This window comes from Gorilla gorilla, chromosome 1 (assembly GCF_029281585.2).
Source record: "Gorilla gorilla gorilla isolate KB3781 chromosome 1, NHGRI_mGorGor1-v2.1_pri, whole genome shotgun sequence".
Lineage (NCBI taxonomy): Eukaryota > Metazoa > Chordata > Mammalia > Primates > Hominidae > Gorilla > Gorilla gorilla.
The window spans coordinates 181,282,701-181,301,558 of record NC_073224.2 but is presented as its reverse complement, the minus strand read 5'-3'; the positions used below and the strand labels follow the sequence as shown (position 1 = coordinate 181,301,558).

Genomic DNA, 18,858 nt, shown 5'->3' with positions numbered 1-18,858 from the left:
TATAAAATTAAATAGAGTAACATGATACCTATTTAATGGCAATACTCAAAACACTGAAGATATGCTCTGAGGTTTTGTATAGTACTATGTGGGTATAAAATACTTTAAAAACTTTTAACAGTAAGACTTTAATGTCTGAATTAAAGAAATACTTCTGCTTAGTTTTTTCTAAATATTATCATTATTAACTAGGATACTGATATTCTGCTTACCTTATTTTTAAAATACTGTCTTGCATAACTCTTCACTTGTAAAACAGTGCGGCTTCCAATTAGCTTTGAAATTTTGGTCCATCTTCGGCCAAATTTAGCCTGTATTATTAAAATGGAAAAAAAATTGCTTTTGATTAATTTACTTAAGAATAGTCCAAGCTACTACAACATTAAAAAAAAAAAATACATCTTTATTTTCTGAAGCACACAATAAAGTCTTCTATATAGACTATGCTCTTAAAATCAAAGCCTACATTCATTCTTTTGGAATCTGAACTACTGAAAACTAATGGAAATGATTTAGAAACTCCTTTTTAAAAAGAATAGCTATCTAAAGGAAGATATTGCCTAACTGAATGAATTCATATTGTAAGTTATAATGTTCCATATCTAAAATAACTTTTTAAAATAAATAAGTGCCTGAAAGGGGTACAGGTTACATTTTCCATTTATATGATCAACTGAACATGTTCTATGCTAATTTCAACACTTTTTTTTAACTCAGATTCCCTATTTTGCAATATCCATTAGGTATCTCACAGCAGAGACTTTTACTCTATCAGATATCACAGTGAACTGACCTAAAAGATTAAATCGATTAAATCACAAATGAGGAAGTCCTGCAACAAATGTCTTCTTTGTTAAGATGCTATAAGCCCCAAGTTCTAACTACCCGTTTCATTACTCATCAGAGTTTCTCTTGCATATGTATATGCTGCACACATCAACAAACTCTGGTTTTCTCCTGTTAATGTCGTTGTCAGTTTTTATTTCATTTTTGAGACAGGGTCTCACTCTGTTACCCAGGCTGAGTACAGTGGTGTGATCACGGCTCATGCAGCCTCAACCTCCTGGGCTTAAGCAATCCTCCCACCTCAGCCTTCCCAGTAGCTGGGACTACAGGTACGCACCACTTTGCCGGGCTAATTTTTTATTTTTTGTAGAGACGGGGTCTCACTCTGTTGCCTACCCTCCAATTAATGCCTTCTAACACCTCCCACATCCCGGTGTCAAAGGCTGTGCATGTCATAACACTGAAGCTGTGGAGGGAAAAAAAAAATGACAACTTGAGGGAGCTCCTGTGTGTTCTCAAGTACAGAAAGGAACACATAATTTGACAGCTAAAAGGGACTGTTAGGTATCAAGTCTAACTATAATTTAATACGTAAATCCTCTTTGCAATATCCCCAACATAAGATATTCTCTACTTCCTAAGGTAGCTAAATAATTCTAAATTTTTAGAATTCTTAAAACTATGAAAAAAACAAAAAACTAGCCACAACTTAGGAAAAGTTGTGTCAGATTTACGGGCCAGGCAGTCATGCCTTACGGTAGCAAATCATTTTCAAAGATCTCACCCAAGTGATAAACCTTAATTTAAGTAAATTTCTGATACTCATTAGAAAATATGACATATGGACAATTTCTTAAACTCAAAGTGCTTCTGAAAATTATTAGTAAATATAAATTAATTATTTAAGATTGCTCTTAACACCTAGCTGAGATCAACTTACTGAAAAACTACTTATCTTTATTGTGGGATGAAGACAAATAGATAACATTGGTAGGTAGCATGGAGCATTTGTAGACAGAGGTCTACATATCTCTATATAAATAAATACACATTTACTTATATATGGACAAATATCTCTGGAAGAAAGCACAAAGAAGACACTGGTTACCCCAGGCAAAGCGAACTGAAGGCTAAGATGAGAGTGAGAAGACTTAATACCCTATAACTTTAGGAACCTTTTGAATTTTAAACCATGCAAATGTAGTCCCCATAAGTACCACCAACATAAAAAATAACAACCCAAAAATGAACCTTAAATTCAATCTATTTGCATATGTATGTATATATGTTAGTACAAACTGCACCATGTTGTAAACTCCCTGCTATTTTGCAGACCTTTGTCGAAGTGAAACATTTCACAGGGGTTCAGGCCATGAGAAGTATCCTGCCTAACCGCCTGACTACAAGACAAACAAAGGCCCAGCTAAGGAAATATCCCTATTCTATCTTGCTTGACAAAGGTCCAAAAAACACCCGAACACCACAACGACATCCCGCCGGAACAAGGGCCAGAACTGCCTCAGCATGGGAACATCTTATCGATGTCCTGCTGGGCAGCAAGCCATACTGCCCAGACCTCTTCTGCCCATACCTATAAATTGCCCCGGGCTATAAGCAGCAGCGGGCTCTGGCATTAGGTTGGTCCCCCACTTCTGTAGGTTTTATGCTGGACATAAAGCCTGCATTTGCTGCTGAGCTGCCCTCCTTCTGTGTGTGTGTGTGTGTCTTTCTTTAACCCTCACCTCCTCTTTAAGACCTAACATTATGTATCTGGTCTTTGATAAGGGGCAAAACACCAAAGTTGTTAGGAATCTTAAATAAATGATTAATTAAAGTTAGATCATATAAATGATAATCATACAACACACTGAAATATCAATATATAAAAAAAATCACCAGTATAGGAACAAGTCTTGAAGAGATAAAAACCTCAAGATCATTTATATATTTATATAAGAATATCATACAGTATATAGATGTCATGGTGTTGACTAAAATACAAACACAAACATTTTATTCTCATCATCTGTAGAAATGTTAATGATACTTCAATTAGCATACATAAATTTTATATATACAAATATTCTATATATGTAATGTATAAATATACATAATTTCAAAATTACTTAGAACATTACTAGGTATCATGCACCTTAAAGGAAAAGATATAAACTAATCTTGATAGTAAAAAAATTTTAAAAAAAATCCTAAGTATTTTTTTTTAAAGTTTCTTCATATTAAGGGGTATTTTCAGAATTAGAAACCAGAATACGTTTCTTTTCCATTATGCAACTTGTGAACATTTAAATAGATTTCAGTGTAATAGACATTCACGCAAAAAAAAATGTTTCTGGTCTTCATTTAGAGTCGCTGAAATATTTAGACAGTGTATACAATGCCAAATTATCTGAATAAAAACTCAGCTGATCACCCCAACAGTTTCAAATATACAAGTTTTTATTTTGTTTCAAAAAAAAAAAAGAGATTACTAAATAATTTTGCCTTTTAATCCAGGTAGTTGGTGTCATGTATACAGATATACCTCAATTTCTTGGATTTTGATAATACCACAAGAATGTGAAAACTACAGATCTAAATCTATTTTAGTATTTTAGTACCTTAGATCTAAGTTAAAAGGAATTCTCTTGCACTACACTATAAACATCATTACTCTAACTACAGAAGAACTAAAGGTGTTAAAACTGTAATTAAAAAGAAAATTCAGGTCTCTATAAATTAATTTAACCTTATAACTTTACCAATATTTGCTTCTAGAATTATTTTACTAAAAATTTAAAATTGCTCTATTTACCAGCCCTTGTTCAAACAGCTCTTTTTCTTCTATCGTCCACTTTACTGAGTAACTGGCTGGTTTTGTAGGAGAGTGTACCCTGAGGGGAAAAAAAGGAATTGCAAAAAAAATTTCTGAAATGGAACATTCCATATTTATGTAACTAAAGGTTATAGATAGCCATGGGCTAAATTCAATACTTTGAGTCTAGGAATTAAAAATAAACAAACAAACAAAACAAGAAGGCTACAGCCTCTACCTGGGGGCAGAGATTTACCCTGTCACGTGTCTCTAGCTCAGGATGATGGGAGCCCCAAAAGACATAATCCTTGGGTCTGAGTGAGGGTAACACTAAAAGACATCAAAGGAAGTCAATGTGATAACAAACAAATAGGCTCCCTTAGACGGGATACAAAGCAGCAGGTGTTAATACATTCCCAAATCCTGAAAGGCATGTAAGAGTTTAAATTGGTTCCACAAATACTATCTCTTTAGTTCTTTCATGTAAATCCATGTAAATATTTAGAAAAGAAGTCAAAAACTACAGCATTGTATTTATTGCTTTTAAAATTCATTATCTCAAGGAATTAAAAATAAAACTGATGAAGCTCACTAATTTAAGCAACCCATTAATCCTTTTGTTAACTTCATTTCATTGTTTATTCAGCAAAATACAAAAGCAAAAGGCTGCTCAGTACTCAACCTCTTGGGCAATTGCAAATACGTAAACCACCCTTTAAAGGACCATAAACTTCCAAAGTCATAAATGCTAAATAACGTTTTTTCAATTATAGGGAAAGGATATTTTTAAAATAGTTAATTTCTCCAGATAACTTTTGAAAGCCACAAATCCAAATGAAAATTTTGTTGAAAGTAAGTGAAAATTAACTGACAGAGTAAAAGAAATCAAGTCAATTCCAATATATTACATAACAGCTTCTCAAAATTTCCCCATAAACCCCTGGACAACCATATTTTTCACAATCTGAAAGAATTGCCTACGTAGGGCCATGAAAGAAATTCTGGCAAGTAAATAATGCCATAAAATTATACTTGTGCCACTCCAACATCTTTATTAAAAAAACTGTTTTTATATCTACTTTAAGGTCAAGAGGGCTTTTCCACGGCCAACTATAATTAAAAAAAAATTCTTCCATAATTTTTAACTAATGAAAACAGATTTAGAAATATAAAATATAAGTACATACATGATTTTTGCTGTTTTCTGCAGACTGCATCACATGAAAAAAGAAAATAAGGAAGCGTGTGAGGTTTCTAAAAATACAATCCAGACTTTTAGAAATATTATAAATTGATTTTACCTCTTCATGTATTTTTTATCATCTTCCTTTTGATCAAGCCAGACTTTTTCCGGTAGTGATTTTTTAGATAAATAATATCTGTGTAACTATCAAGGAAACTTTTTAAACAATATCACAGTCATGTAATTTTTACATTGCTTATACAAAACGTGTGCTACATAAATGTTATTAATAGTTCCCTTGTCTTCCCAATTAGAAGTGACTACAAGAAACAGCCTCCATGTTTAAATCAAGCTTGTACAATCCTCTGCCTGCAGGCTACATGTGGCCCAGGACGGCTTCAAATGTGGCCCAACACAAATTCGTAAACTTTCTTAAAACACCATGAGATTATTTTGTGATTTTTTTTTTTTTTTTTTTTTGGCTCATCAGCTATCATTAGTGTATTTTATGTGGGGCCCAAGAAAATTCTTCTTCCAGTGTGGCCCAGGGAAGCCAAAAGATTGGACACCCTGGTTTAAATATTTTCTTCCAAAACATATGGAGAATGTAATAGGTAAACTTGGTTGGTTGTCCAAGGCAATTCAGGAATAATTTTCCACATTTCTAAAGCCAACAGAGAAGAATCCAAGGATCTTCTCTACCTTAATAAAAATTGCAAACATTTAGATCAAATCTACCAGAGAACTTCCCTCTTAAAGTTATTAGAACTAGCCTGATGAGGCCAGGCGCGGTGGCTCACACCTGTAATCCCAGCACTTTGGAAGGCTGAGGCAGGCGGATCACAAGGTTAGGAGATCGAGACCATCTTGGCTAACACGGTGAAACCCCATCTCTACTAAAAAATAGAAAAAATTAGCCAGGTGTGGTGGCGGGCACCTGTAGTCCCAGCTACTCAGGAGGCTGAGGCAGGAGAATGGAGTGAACCTGGGAGGCGGAGCTTGCAGTGAGCCAAGTTTGTGCCACTGCACTCCAGCCTGGGCGACAGAGCGAGACTCCGTCTCAAAAAAAAAAAAAAAAAACAAAAAAAAAAACTAGCCTGATGAAATACTTTAAGATTAGCCTGAGATATTCTTCACTTAACAAGTATTTATTGGCTATCTATTGCATATGTCAGGTACTATGCTAGGTATAGATGCTGAGAACAAAGATACTCTCATTATTTGTTTCCATATCTAGAAGTGAACCACTGACTACTTAAGCGTTTTATCTAGACAGTGGCCACCAACCACATGTGCATCACTGGTTTCTGACCAGTGAAAACACTATTTGCATGAACTAGGATGTACTCTAAGTATAAAACACAGTGGAATTTGGCCGGGCGCAGTGGCTCACACCTGTAATCCCAGCACTTTGGGAGGCCGAAGCAGGTGGATCCCGAGGTCAGGAGTTCAAGACCAGCCTGACCAACATGGTGAAACCCCATCTCTACTAAAGATACAAAAAATTAGCCAGGTGTGGTGGTGTGCGCCCATAATCCCAGCTACTCAGGAGGCTGAGGCAGGAGAATCGCTTGAACCAGGGAGGCAGAGGTTGCAATGAGCCAAGATCGCACCATTGCACTCCAGCCTGGGTGACAGGGCGAGATTCCATCTCAAAAAACAAACAAAACAAAACACAGTGGATTTCAAAGACTTAGTACAAAAATGTAAAATTATCTCACTAATGTTTTTATCTTGATTAAATGTTAAAATGAGAATATTTGAAATATTTTAGGTTATATAATATATCGTTAAAATTAATTTCCTTTGTGTTAAATGAGGATATCGGAAAATTTTAAATTATATGTGACTTTCTCTGAATAGCAATAATCTAGGCTACAACTGCAATGTCTGGGGAGAATTAGAGAATAAGAAAGCCTAAATGGGGTTAACCTATGATAATTAAAGGTACAGAGACACTCTAAAATCAACATGGCAATAAGTGGAAATAGTGGGAACAGAGAAATTCTGGCTTAGTGAGGAGAAATCCATAAAATGAAGATGAAAGAGATTAATAAACCACTACTTATTAGACTATGACTGGCTATCTTTATAAATCATAAAATCAGAAATCATTTCGTTCAATCCTCCTTTTACATGTATGAAAACTGAGCTATAAATAAGGATCCACAAACGTAGGGAAAACATCTTCATTCTATAGTATTTGTTTTGTGCTTTTTATTTAGATTCCTCCCACGTAACACCTGTAAATTATGAAGTGAGAAGAACTTTTACACGTTCCAACTCTGTGTCCTTGGAAAATTAACATCTCTGGGTTTCAGCTTATATAACTTAAAAATGCAAGCTTGGACTTAAGGTTCAAAATGACTTAAATATTCTATCATTTCTACTCAATATTCAGATATCATAAACAGTTGGCTAGTGACAGAAACTCAAAATATGCAATCAGATCTCAGATGTTACAGTAAAACAGAACCTGAGGAATAAAGTGCTGCTTTTTGCATACATAGGTAACATGAAATTATATAATAGCAGTCTGGGGCTGTATAAAATCCATCTAGTAAACAGTGGCCTCTTGTAAATTTTGCATTTATAGATTTTTTCACCCTGAAACCTGTACTTTCCTCATAATCATTAAAGGATACTCTTCTTCCAACAACATTTTCTCAATAACAGCTCTGTTCTCTTCACTGATGGTGTTATCCAAGGTCCAAGGCTATTAAAAAAGAGAATATATTTGTCTTTTTATTTATTGCTTTTTGAAATTATCTTCTGTTTTGGTAAAGAAAAATACATGTTATAATGATTACAAATGACAGTCACCATTTACTGAGCACACAGACATATTTTTGATTACCACAGTAACACTGAGATAGGCATTAATACTTTACAGAAGCAACCACAGCACTACTAGCATCTTAAGTGGAAGAGCAGAGACTTTACACCTGAGTCTGTTGGATTCCCAGGCTCATGCTCCTGCCCAGGATGAGGTAATGATCGCCATTCAAAAAAGGAATCATTTGTTAGGCATCAGACACTCTGTTAGACACTTAACCTCTTTCCAAAACTCACCACTAACTCTCCTTTTTCCTCAGTTACAATCTCCATGATCCTACTCATTTTCAACGCTCCAAGTTAAGTATTTTCAGCTCATATCTCTTCTTCAAGCTCTAGTCCATAACACCCAACAGCCCATCCAAGATTTCTACTTGGATATCTAATTGGCTTCTAGAACTTAACATATCTAAAACAGAACTCACCATCACTTATCTCCACCTGCTTCTCCCTCTGCATTCCCAACTCTACGAAAGGCACTATTACTCACTAAGTTATTCCATGTAGAAATTCAGGAATCATTGTGGATTCTTTCCTTTTCCTTTGATGCCCATATCCAATCTATCAACCAGTTCTACCTCCAAAATATAATTCAAATCTATCTATTCTATCTCTTCTGCTACTACCTCAGGCCAAGTCCCAATCATCAAATCTTGCTTCCATTACCGTGAATGTTTCCTAACTGGTCCCTTTAACTCCACTCTTACTTCCCTCCAATCTTTACCACAGTACCCAAAATTAATTTTATAAAAATAAATTTGCTAATCTCTATTAAATCTATATGAAATGTTTCAATGATGTCCCAGTTCCTTTAAAACAAAATGTAAACCCTTTAGCATAATCCGACTCATAAGTCCTGCATGACAGAACTCTAGCCTGCCTCTCCAACCTTGCCACATGCTGCCACTCCTCCCTTTCCCACCATATTCTAGACACTGGCCTTCAACCAGAGCTTCTGTAGTTGCTGTTCCTTCTGCCTATAATTTTATTTTAACTGTTCACATATCTACCTTTTTTCCCATCATTTTCAACTTAAATCTCACCTCCTCTGAGATTCCCTCACTGACAATTTAATCTAAACTAGGTTTCCCACTCTGGTACTCTCATTCAGCATCTTGCTTATTTCCTTCAAAATCTATTATTAGTTTGTCTACCTGTTTATTATCTAACTCCCTCTTAGAAAATAAACTTCTTGAGAGCAGGAACACGTCTGTCTTCATTGTAGTCGTATTCTCCAAGCCTGACCTACTGACTGGCACAGAGTAAGTACTCAATAAGTAACTACTACATGGCCGGGAGTGGTGGCTCATGCCTGTAATCCCACCACTTTGGGAGGCTGAGGCGGGCGGATCACGAGGTCAAGAGATCAAGGTCAGCTTGGCCAACATGGTGAAACCCCGTCTCTATGAAAAATACAAAAATTAGCTGGGCGGGGTGGCACACGCCTGTAGTCCCAGCTACTCGGGAGGCTGAGGCAGGAGAATCACTTGAATGCGGGAGGCAGAGGTTGCAGTGAGCCGAGATCACGAAACTGCAGTCCAGCCTGGCGACAAAGAGACTCCATCTCAAAAAAAAAAAAAAAAGTAACTACTACATGAAGAAATAAGCCCTGTGACTATCCCATTTTGTTTTTTTCTCTTTGAGACCGGGTCTCATTCTGTTGCCCAGGTTGGAGAGCAGTGGCACAATCAGAGCTCACTGCAATCTCAAACTCCTGGGCTCAAGGAATTCTCCTGCCTTGGCTTCTCAAAGCACTGGGATTACAGGCAGGAGCCACCTTGCCCACCTACCACTTTTTTAGGTGTAAAGAAACTGAAGTTCACAAATTTGAGAAGTGGTAGAGCAAAGACCTGTACCTAAATCTAGCTGGCTCTGAACCTGTTTCTCAACAGGCCATTTTTCAATGTCAAAAGAAAGAGGTTTCTATTTTTAAAGTAAAAAAAAATTCTAAATTTCTAAAAAAGAAAAATATTACATCTGTGATAGTTGAGAACTAGCACTAAATTTAAAAAAAAAAAAAGAAGCAGCACTCTAGGCAATAAATAACAGCTTAATGCACCTGATATTTTTATAAAATACTTACAATAAGGCCATTCTCTGTTCTCCAAGATGAATCAAGATAGTGATCTTTTTGTAAAACTGATGCTGTGTTTTCACCACTTCTGTAATAATTAAGAAAATAAGTATATAAGTGAAAATCATATTAGTTAATGAATGTAACTTACACAGCACAGAAGCCAGCAGGTAGTAAGGGAACTAAGCAAATACTTAGTTCCCTTCTCCCCTTAACAAACAGATTTAACACTGTGGAAATGCCTGCTCTACCTCTTTGGCCTGTGAAATACATGGTAGTGCTAAGCTACCCCATCTCAATTGTGAAACATCAAGTCTGACTGCTCACTTCTTTTGGTTCTCGAGAATAAACAATCTCATGAGGAAAACAATACCCCAAAGCAGTAATCACAACATGCTCTGTGACTTGAACCAACAATGCAGTTTCAGCTGATTAGTACCAGTACTCATGTGTATACAGGAATTCAACTTTGTGATTAAACCTTTTAGCTGTATCTAAATTATAAAAACCACCAACAATAGCACCACCTATAAAATGAAAGAAAAAAAAAAACTAGATGAGAGAACCAAAACAGAAAATACTCAAAGAAAGACAGTACAGTGAATAGATAAGAAAAATGTGGTTTTAATAACAACTCATATAATTTAAAAAATTAATTTGATTTGGACGCTTTTCAATGTCCATGGGAGATCAAACTTTTTAAATTATCTCACTCTTTTCATTAAGCTCCTAAGAGCTCTTTAAAGTTACATTGTTTACCCCATATTTGAAAAGGCTGAGTAAGTTTTGGGGGGCTCAATCCATGATATAAATTTAATCTTTTGCTTAGTTATTGACTTTTTCTAGACCTCATCTAGTGATAAGAATTTTCCATCTCTAAGACTGCAAAAACCTTTCAACAGGCTTATAAATCTGAATCTTTAATTAGGCAGTAGTTATAATAAATTGTGGGGCTAATGAACTATTCTCTAAAAGCAATCATTTCTCTCAACTGTTGATGGTAAATAGATTTAATCTTAAATGTCAACTATGATCTGGAAGAGGCTACCAGGAAGGGTAAATAAAGGATTCAGAGACTTTTATCAGCTCAAAGAAACCTTTGCTCAAATAACTAGGTCTGCCAAGAGTTCAGAAAACAGAACCACTATCATTTCAAGTTCACTGTAGAAGTCTTTTTATTCCTCAATAAGAAGAATCAGCAACACTCATACTCTGGTAGGTACTTCTGGATCTCTACCTGAATCTCCATAGGTACCACATATTAGCATGTTTAAAGCTTGAAATCACCTTTCCTCCCAAATCTGCTACTCTTGCATTGTTCACCATCTCACTCAGTGGCACCACCATCTCCGTAGTTATCCAAGCCAGAAATCCAAGCCTGTCCATTTTCTTCACAACCCCCATTTAATCTGCCCTAATTCTGTTGTTTCTCCCATTTTCCAAATCCAGTCCTTCCAGTATTTTCATACTACCTCTGAGGTCCTGTAGTTTCCAATCTTATATAATTTTCCTGGATAAATGTAAAAGATAAAGCTGACAAACCATTCACCTCCCCTCCTTTATCTTTCTCCACCCATCTCCATCTGACATATATATAGGATTGCTGTCTATGTCATCTAACAAGAATGTTCTATGAGAGCACAGACTTGGTTTTGATACACTGTTATGTATCAGTGCATGGCATGTAGAAGGTACTCAATCAAAATTTGTTGGACTAAATGAACAAGGTAGGTAGGGCATGGATCACTCAGATCTCTGGTAGTTAAAGAATGAGGATTTTATCAAAAAACCAACTGGGGAGTGAAGAGAATAACATGATCAGATCTGGATATAAGAAAGATTACTCTGACTTCAGACTAGAACAGAATGGGGCCAAGGAGACAAGGAGCAGTTAAGAAGGAGAGATTTTAAAAATACTAGAGAAAGGTGACAATAACTTATAGCTACAGGACAATGTGAACAGGAAGAAGTGAATACAGTTGAGAAGATATTTAGACAGAATCAACAGCCCTAAATAACTGATAGGGTAGAGGAGTAGAAGGAGGGAGGTAAGGAATGATGAAGTTTAGGTCTGTGCTTTGGGTGACTGGGTGTGTGTAGGTGCCATTTACTAAACTAGGGTACGGTGAAGAGGCAGATCTGGTGGGGAAAATTTATAAGGTGAAACTGAGGTGCTTGTGGGACATCCAAGTACAGATAGATTCAGAGAACTGGATAAATGGATCTGTCACTTAAGAGAGAGATCTGGGTTGGTAACAGATTCGGGAAACATCAGCTGGCAGGTCAAAAATGGTTTAACACTGGTAAAATTTCATATGGTTCAACCTAACAAAGAGAAGTTGAAGTCTTAAGAGGGACAGTGTGGTCAGTGAATGAAAGTCCAATGAGAAAACTCCTTGCAACACTAGGAGTAAAGAACATAAGAAAAGGAGAATGAGAAAGAATGGTAGAAGTAGAAGAGAAACCAAAAAAAAAAATTTTTTTTTTTTTTTGAGATGGAGTTTCGCTCTTGTTGCCCAGGCTGGAGGGCAATGGCGCGATCTCAGCTCACTGCAACCTCCGCCTCCCAGGGTCAAGCAATTCTCCTGCCTCAGCCTCCCTAGTAGCTGCAATTACAGGCATGTGCCACCACGCCTGGCTAAGTTTGTATTTTTAGTAGAGACAGGGTTTCTCCATGTTGGTCAGGCTGATCTCGAACTCCCAACCTCAGGTGATCCGCCCGCCTTGGCCTCCCAAAGTGCTGGGATTACAGGCATGAGCCACCGCGCCCAGCCAACCCAAAAGTTTCAATACCATCTTCTAACTTTGACATCTAGCACTTACCAAGTGCTTAAAAGTGTCTATTAAATTTATTCTCAACGGTTTCACAGATGCTATAATATCAACTGTAACTACATACTTCAGAGAGTACCATCACACTAAATTCCATATGGTTGGAGCTCCAACACCACTGGACACTATTTATCAGACTATATATATATATATATATATATATTTTTTTTTTTTTTTTTTGAGACAGAGTCTCGCTCTGTTGCCCAGGCTGGAGTGCGGTGGTGATCTCCGCTCACTGCAAGCTCTGCCTCCCGGGTTCACGCCATTCTCCTGCCTCAGCCTCCCGAGTAGCTGGCACTACAGGCGCCCACCACCACGCCCAGCTAATTTTTTGTATTTTTAGTTGAGACGGGGTTTCACTGTGTTAGCCAGGATGGTCTCGATCTCCTGACCTCGTGATCCGCCCGCCTTGGTCTCCCAAAGTGCTGGGATTACAGGCGTGAGCCACCACGCCTGGCCCAGAATATAATATTAATGATACTCCTTGGGGTTGTATAAGACAATAATTGTAACCATCATCAGGAACCAATAACCTTTGTAATCCTGCTTGTTACCACAAGTGCCACCAGTAGACCTAGGCCTCAACTAAAATAGGAAGAAAGAGAAAAGGGAGAAAAATGAAACACAATCAGAAAAATTAAGATAAATCTATGGAAGAAGCATACAGCCAATGCCCTCAGGTGACCAATCTTTAGTGTTTCCAAGGCCAGCTCATTTCTTTCTAGACTGCAGATAAGTATCCCTGCCAACCTATTTCATTAACTTGTTGCGAAAAGTAAATTAAATCAAACATGCAAAAGCACTTGGTCAAGATTTAAACACTACATGAATGTCAACAAGTATTGTTATTAAGGGCTCCCTACTCATCTGCAAAGCTTTGAGGGACAATGACCATATGAGTTTAATTACCCCTCACGTCTTTATAGGGCTTTAGAGTTCATGATACACTTCTAAACACACTATCTTAGTGCCTCAAGCGCTGGGTTAGTACTTCTCCCCAGTTCACAGAGGCCCGAATATTAGGCTGAACTACATGAAATTGCCGCTTTATAGAACAAAAACGGTCTAAATATTGGCAATTTCATATGGTTCAAGCTAATACAGTTCTAAGGGAATTGTACATAATTATAAACAACATAGCTGGCTGACTTTAGAACTCAGGCTTTCTGATTCCTGGCTAGTCTAGGACTCTTCATGACTAAAAGGAGACTCATTTTTCATTCAGAAAGCAAGGAGTCAAAGGAGGTTCTGTGTCAAATCACACTGGGCTGTTTGTTCTGCTGGAACAGGTATTTTAAAAAATGTGATCCCTCACTGGATTCTCACAGTACTGTCCCCGAGGGTAACAGGATGGTGAAGAATATATTCAGAGGGCACCTACCGTATGCTAAAGCATATCTCATAATCATTTCATTTGATCCTCACAATTTCATGAAGTACATATCATGACTCTCAGTTTAAATATGAGCAGTCTGAGGCTCAGACAAGTTAAGTGTCTTGCCCAAGGTCACATTGCTATTAACTGGTAGGGCGAGCAAATGCAGAAGGAAAACCCAGAACTGTCCAACTCTAAAACCTGGCCCATTTAAGTCAACCTGCTTCTCGGGAAGTTTTACAACTATCCCCATGTGGAAGAAGGGATGAAACGACTCGCCCAAGGTCACACGGCTAGCGAGCCATAGAACAAGAGTCCCTGACCTCAGGTCTCGTCCGTAGCCGCTCTTGTTCTAGTTACTGTCGATGAGATCCTGAAAAGGAGGGAACGGAAGAAGGAATCTAAATGTAAATCAAACGCAATGTGGTAGGCGAAATCGGTGCTCTCACAGCATCCGGCAAAAGGTGAAAGCGACACAGGAGTACCTGAGCTCCAGGTAACCGCCCTGCCCGCTGGGCTTGGGACAAGCCGGCGGGCGCGGTGCCTCCCAGGCCAACAAGAGACCCTGGCCCAGGGGACAGTCTTCTGTTCCCTTTTCCCTTGCCGGACCTGCAGCTTTCCCAGGGCCCTCTCCTTCAATCCACTCCCCTCTCCGCCCCAAAGAGACCCGGTCTTTAAGCCTCACCCTGGCTGTGCCCCCGCCGCCGCCACCACGTCCCCTTCGATATCCACATCCGCCTCTTCAGCCGCCATGATGGGACCTGACCCCGTCTGTCCTCCCGAGAGATCCCGCGAGACGAAGATGGCCCGGGGGCAGGGCCTAACGCGTCACGGGGCGGGGTTGAAGCGCCGTCCGGCCCCTCCCGTGCCGGGAGGCTGGGTTTCCAGAGCAAAGGCGCCCCCAGAGGCCTGGGGCTTGGTCCTTTCTAACTTGTTGACATGTAGAGACCTTGGGAAGTGGCCCACGCCTGAGCTTTTTTTTTTTTTGAGACGGAGTTTCACTCTTGTTGCCCAGGCTTGGGTGCAATGGCGCGATCTCAGCTCACTGCAACCTCCACCTCCCGGGTTCAAGCGATTCTCCTGCCTCAGCCTCCCAAGTAGCTGGGATTACAGGCATGCGCCACCACGCCCGGCTAATTTTTGTATTTTTAGTAGATACAGGGTTTCACCCAGCTGGTCTCGAACCCCCGACCTCAGGTGATCCGCCCGCCTCGGCCTTCCAAAACTCTGAGATTACAGGCGTGAGCCACCGCGCCCCGGCCCTCCTGAGCTTTTAAGAGCTTCTGTTCTTGCACACATTCTTTGGGACCTCACTGCTCTCATTGATAAAATGGGGATAACAGCAATATCTTTCTGGACTGATGAAAAAGTCAAGCTAGACCCGCTTTGTGAACTGAAGGTTGCATACCTGCTGGTTATTTAAGTCTCTCTCTTTGTTTTTTAAAGAAAAGGGTCGTGCAGCACTTATGTGAAGTCGTTCAGCATTTCACCTAAGTGCTGAACAACTTTTATTTTAAAATTCAACAAATATTTAAGAATATAACTTATGATTGTGTAATTTGTTTTGTAGACGTCTTTGCAATTTAAAAATCACGCTCATGACCATTAATCCTTACAGTATCCCAGTGAGGTAGGCAGAGCTAATATCACCAGTTATACTTTACAGGTGAGGTAACTGAGGCCTGGAGAGCTGAAATGACTGTCCAAGGACAGGTAGGTTCAAAGACAGAGCCAGGAATAGAATCCAGGCTTTGTTGACTCTCTACTGAGTGCTCACCATGTAACAATCATGTTGTTAGAAATTGGAGGATAAACACCACTTCTGTCTAGTTTATAGTTTCTCAAGAAATTAGATACTGACAGCCAGATGCGGTGGCTCACGCCTGTAATCCCAGCACTTTGGGAGGCCAGGGAGGGCGGATCACAAGGTCAGGAGTTCGAGACCAGCCTGACCAACATGGTGAAACCCCGTTTCTACTAAAAATACAAAAATTAGCTGGGCGTAGTGGTGGGCACCTGTAGTCCCAGCTACTCAGGAGGCTGAGGCACAAGAATCGCTTGAACCCAGGAGGCAGAGGTTGCAGTGAGCCGAGATCACACCATTGCATTCCAGCCTGGGTGACAGAGCTGGACTCCATCTCAAAAAAAAAGAAAAAAAAAAACCCTTCTGCATTCCCCTGCCTTAGCAGCTATCACTCACACCTTGTAATTTTTCATCCGTCTGCCTTCTGCACTGGACTGTGAATTCCTTAAGGACAAAGACCATGTCTGCTACTCCTTACACTACCAATATTCAGCATAGTGACACATAGCAGGTGCTCAATAAATATTGAACAGAGGAATGAATGAATTAATTAATTAATTAAATGACCTCACTTCTCACACTATTCCCAATTTGTCCCATCTCACCTTTGTTCTCAGGCTGCACTCCGAATATGATGGCAAAAGATAGAGAGAAAGAATGGTAAAGAGGGAGAGCCCAGTTCAGAAACCAAACACTGCTAGGGCCCATTCTCAGGCCACCATGGGAGTGCTGCTTCTGTTGTCAGTGGGCTTATCCAGTAACCAGTCCCACTGGTAACACCATGCCTGGAACAGAGTAGGCACTTAAAGATGTCTGTTGAATTTAATTTAGAGCAAAATTAGGGTTTCTTAAAAAGATGTAATGGGCTGGCCTGGCGCGGTGGCTCACACCTGTAATCCCAGCACTTTGGGAGGCCAAGGCGGGTGGATTACCAGGTCAGGAGATTGAGACCATCCTGGCTAACACGGTGAAACCCCGTCTGTACTAAAAATACAAAAAATTAACTGGGCGTGTTGGTGGGCACCTGTAGTCCCAGGTACTCGGGAGGCTGAGGCAGGAGAATGGCGTGAACCCAGGAGGCGGAGCTTGCAGTGAGCGGAGATCGCGCCACCACACTCCAGCCTGGGCGACAGAGCCAGAATCCGTCTCAAAAAAAAAAAAAAAAAAAAAAAAAAAAAAAAAAAAGGTGTAATGGGCTAAATCATCAAAACAAATGTAAAATGGTATGCTTTTCACTGATTTTACATAGCAGGCAGGGATGGGGACCCTGGCAGGGCTGTCTGGATATACATGATATCAAATGAGAATGGTGCTTTCTAGAGCATAATGCAGAATACCATGTGAACAGCATCTCTGGCAATGCAGACGCAAAAATGTTTCTGGTCCAGTGCCAGATATCAGTAGGCATTAAAATATATGTGGAAGGAAAGGCCTGTACAGAATTCAGAGTTGCCCAATTCGTCTCAAAACCCCCCTGAACAGAGACACTAGCAAAAAGCTTTCCCGTACACACCTCACACCCTGCACTGGGTCCACTGGCTTTATGTGAAACTGGCTCGTAAGGGTCTAGGTCTAACTCCTTCCAACAGGATAGAGCTATGAGCTCACATGCAGATGAACTCCAGAGGCCTGGTCTACTATTTAAAATTCCCTCTAATCCTGCAACCCTAGGACTTGTTGAAAGACTCATTTCTCACCAAGTAGTTTGAAAGCAGAATGAATAATTCAGAATTAGTGTTTCATGAAACTTGTAGCATTCCTACTGTGCTTGGTACTGATGCGTTGAATGAGATTGACTCAGTGTCTGCCCTCATAAAATCAATCAAATGTGCAATTTCAGGCCAGGCACTGTGGCTTATTCCTACAATCTCAACACTTTGGAAGGCTGAGGTGGGAGGATTGCTTGAGCCCAGGAGTTTAAGTCCAGCCTGAGCAGCATAGTGACACCCTGTTTCTATAAAAAAATAAAATGAAACAATTAGCCAGGTGCAGTGGTGCATGCTAGTAGTCCCAGCTACTCAGGGTGGGGTGTGGGAAGGCTGAGGTAGGAAGATCACTTGAGCCTGAGAAGTAAAGCTCTCTAGCACAGGCAAGAGTGAGACCCTGTCTTAAAAAAAAAAAAAAGGGCCAGGCGCGGTGGCTCACGCCTATAATCCCAACACTTTGGGAGGCCGAGGCAGGCAGATCACGAGGTCAAGAGATCAAGACCATCCTGGCCAACATGGTGAAACCCTGTCTCTGTTAAAAGTATAAAAATTAGCTGGGCGTGGTGGCAGGTGCCTGTAGTCCCAGCTACTCGGGAGGCTGAGGCAGGAGAATCGCTTGAACCCGGGAGGCGGAGGTTGCAGTGAGCCAAGATCACACCATTGCACTCTAGCCTGGGCGACAGAGCGAGACACCATCTCAAAAAAAAAAAAAAAAAAAAGGCAATTTCACAACAATGTAACAAGCTCCATGTCCATGTCTACATGTCCATGTAGCTCCACGTCTGCTACAGATGTGTGCTAAAAGAGTAATAATCATAATAATAAGCTTCATGATAGAGAACCTACAAATTGCTGTGGGATCTCCGAAGAGAGGCACTTAGCCCAGGATGAACCCTCTCCTTTACTGTACTTCTGAGGAAAACGTGGGTCAGTCAAAATTTGAAAGTACTGTCAGGCCTGTGAGCCCAAGCTAAACTATCATATCCCCTGTGACCTGCACGCATATATCCAGATGGCCTGAAGCAACCGAAGAGCCACAAAAGAAGTGAAAATAGCCTTAACTGATGACATTCCACCATTGTGATTTATTTCTACCCCAACTGATCAACGTACTTTGTAATCTCCCCCACCGTTAAGAAGGTTCTTTGTAATTCTCCCCACCCTTGAAAATGTACTTTGTGAGATCCAACCCCTGCCCCCAAAACATTGCTCTTAACTCCACCGCCTATCCCAAAACCTAAAAGAACTAATGATAATCCCACCACCCTTTGCTGACTCTCTTTTCGGACTCAGCCCGCCTGCACCCAGGTGAAATAAACAGCCTTGTTGCTGACACAAAGTCTGTTTGGTGGTCTCTTCACACGGACGCGTCAGACAAGTACCACTTTAGACCGTGGGAAATACAAAATAAAAACCCCTGTTTCTAACTTAAAGAAAGAAGCAATGGAAAA

At 39.8% G+C, this 18,858-nt stretch overlaps 1 protein-coding gene across 4 annotated transcripts in view; it reads right to left on the bottom strand.

Annotated features, from left to right (window-relative positions):
- MYSM1 (Myb like, SWIRM and MPN domains 1) overlaps positions 1-15,024 on the bottom strand; it is a 45,231-nt gene extending 30,207 nt beyond the window's left edge. For 2 of the 4 annotated variants that reach the window (XR_008668199.2, XM_063698254.1), the window contains exons 1-7: positions 14,583-14,675; positions 9,700-9,778; positions 7,427-7,497; positions 4,900-4,977; positions 4,786-4,809; positions 3,599-3,677; positions 213-311 (exon numbers count right to left, since the gene is read on the bottom strand). Coding sequence is in view for 3 of the 4 variants with exons in the window: in XM_063698254.1 (XP_063554324.1) it covers positions 213-311; positions 3,599-3,677; positions 4,786-4,809; positions 4,900-4,977; positions 7,427-7,497; positions 9,700-9,778; positions 14,583-14,650 (498 nt within the window). In the remaining variant the exon portion in view is untranslated. Of the gene's footprint in view, positions 1-212; positions 312-3,598; positions 3,929-4,785; positions 4,810-4,899; positions 4,978-7,426; positions 7,498-9,699; positions 9,779-14,582 lie in introns of those variants that run through there. The other 2 variants (XM_004025879.5, XM_063698255.1) reach the window with 2 other exon arrangements.
- Between the last annotated feature and the right edge of the window lie 3,834 nt (positions 15,025-18,858).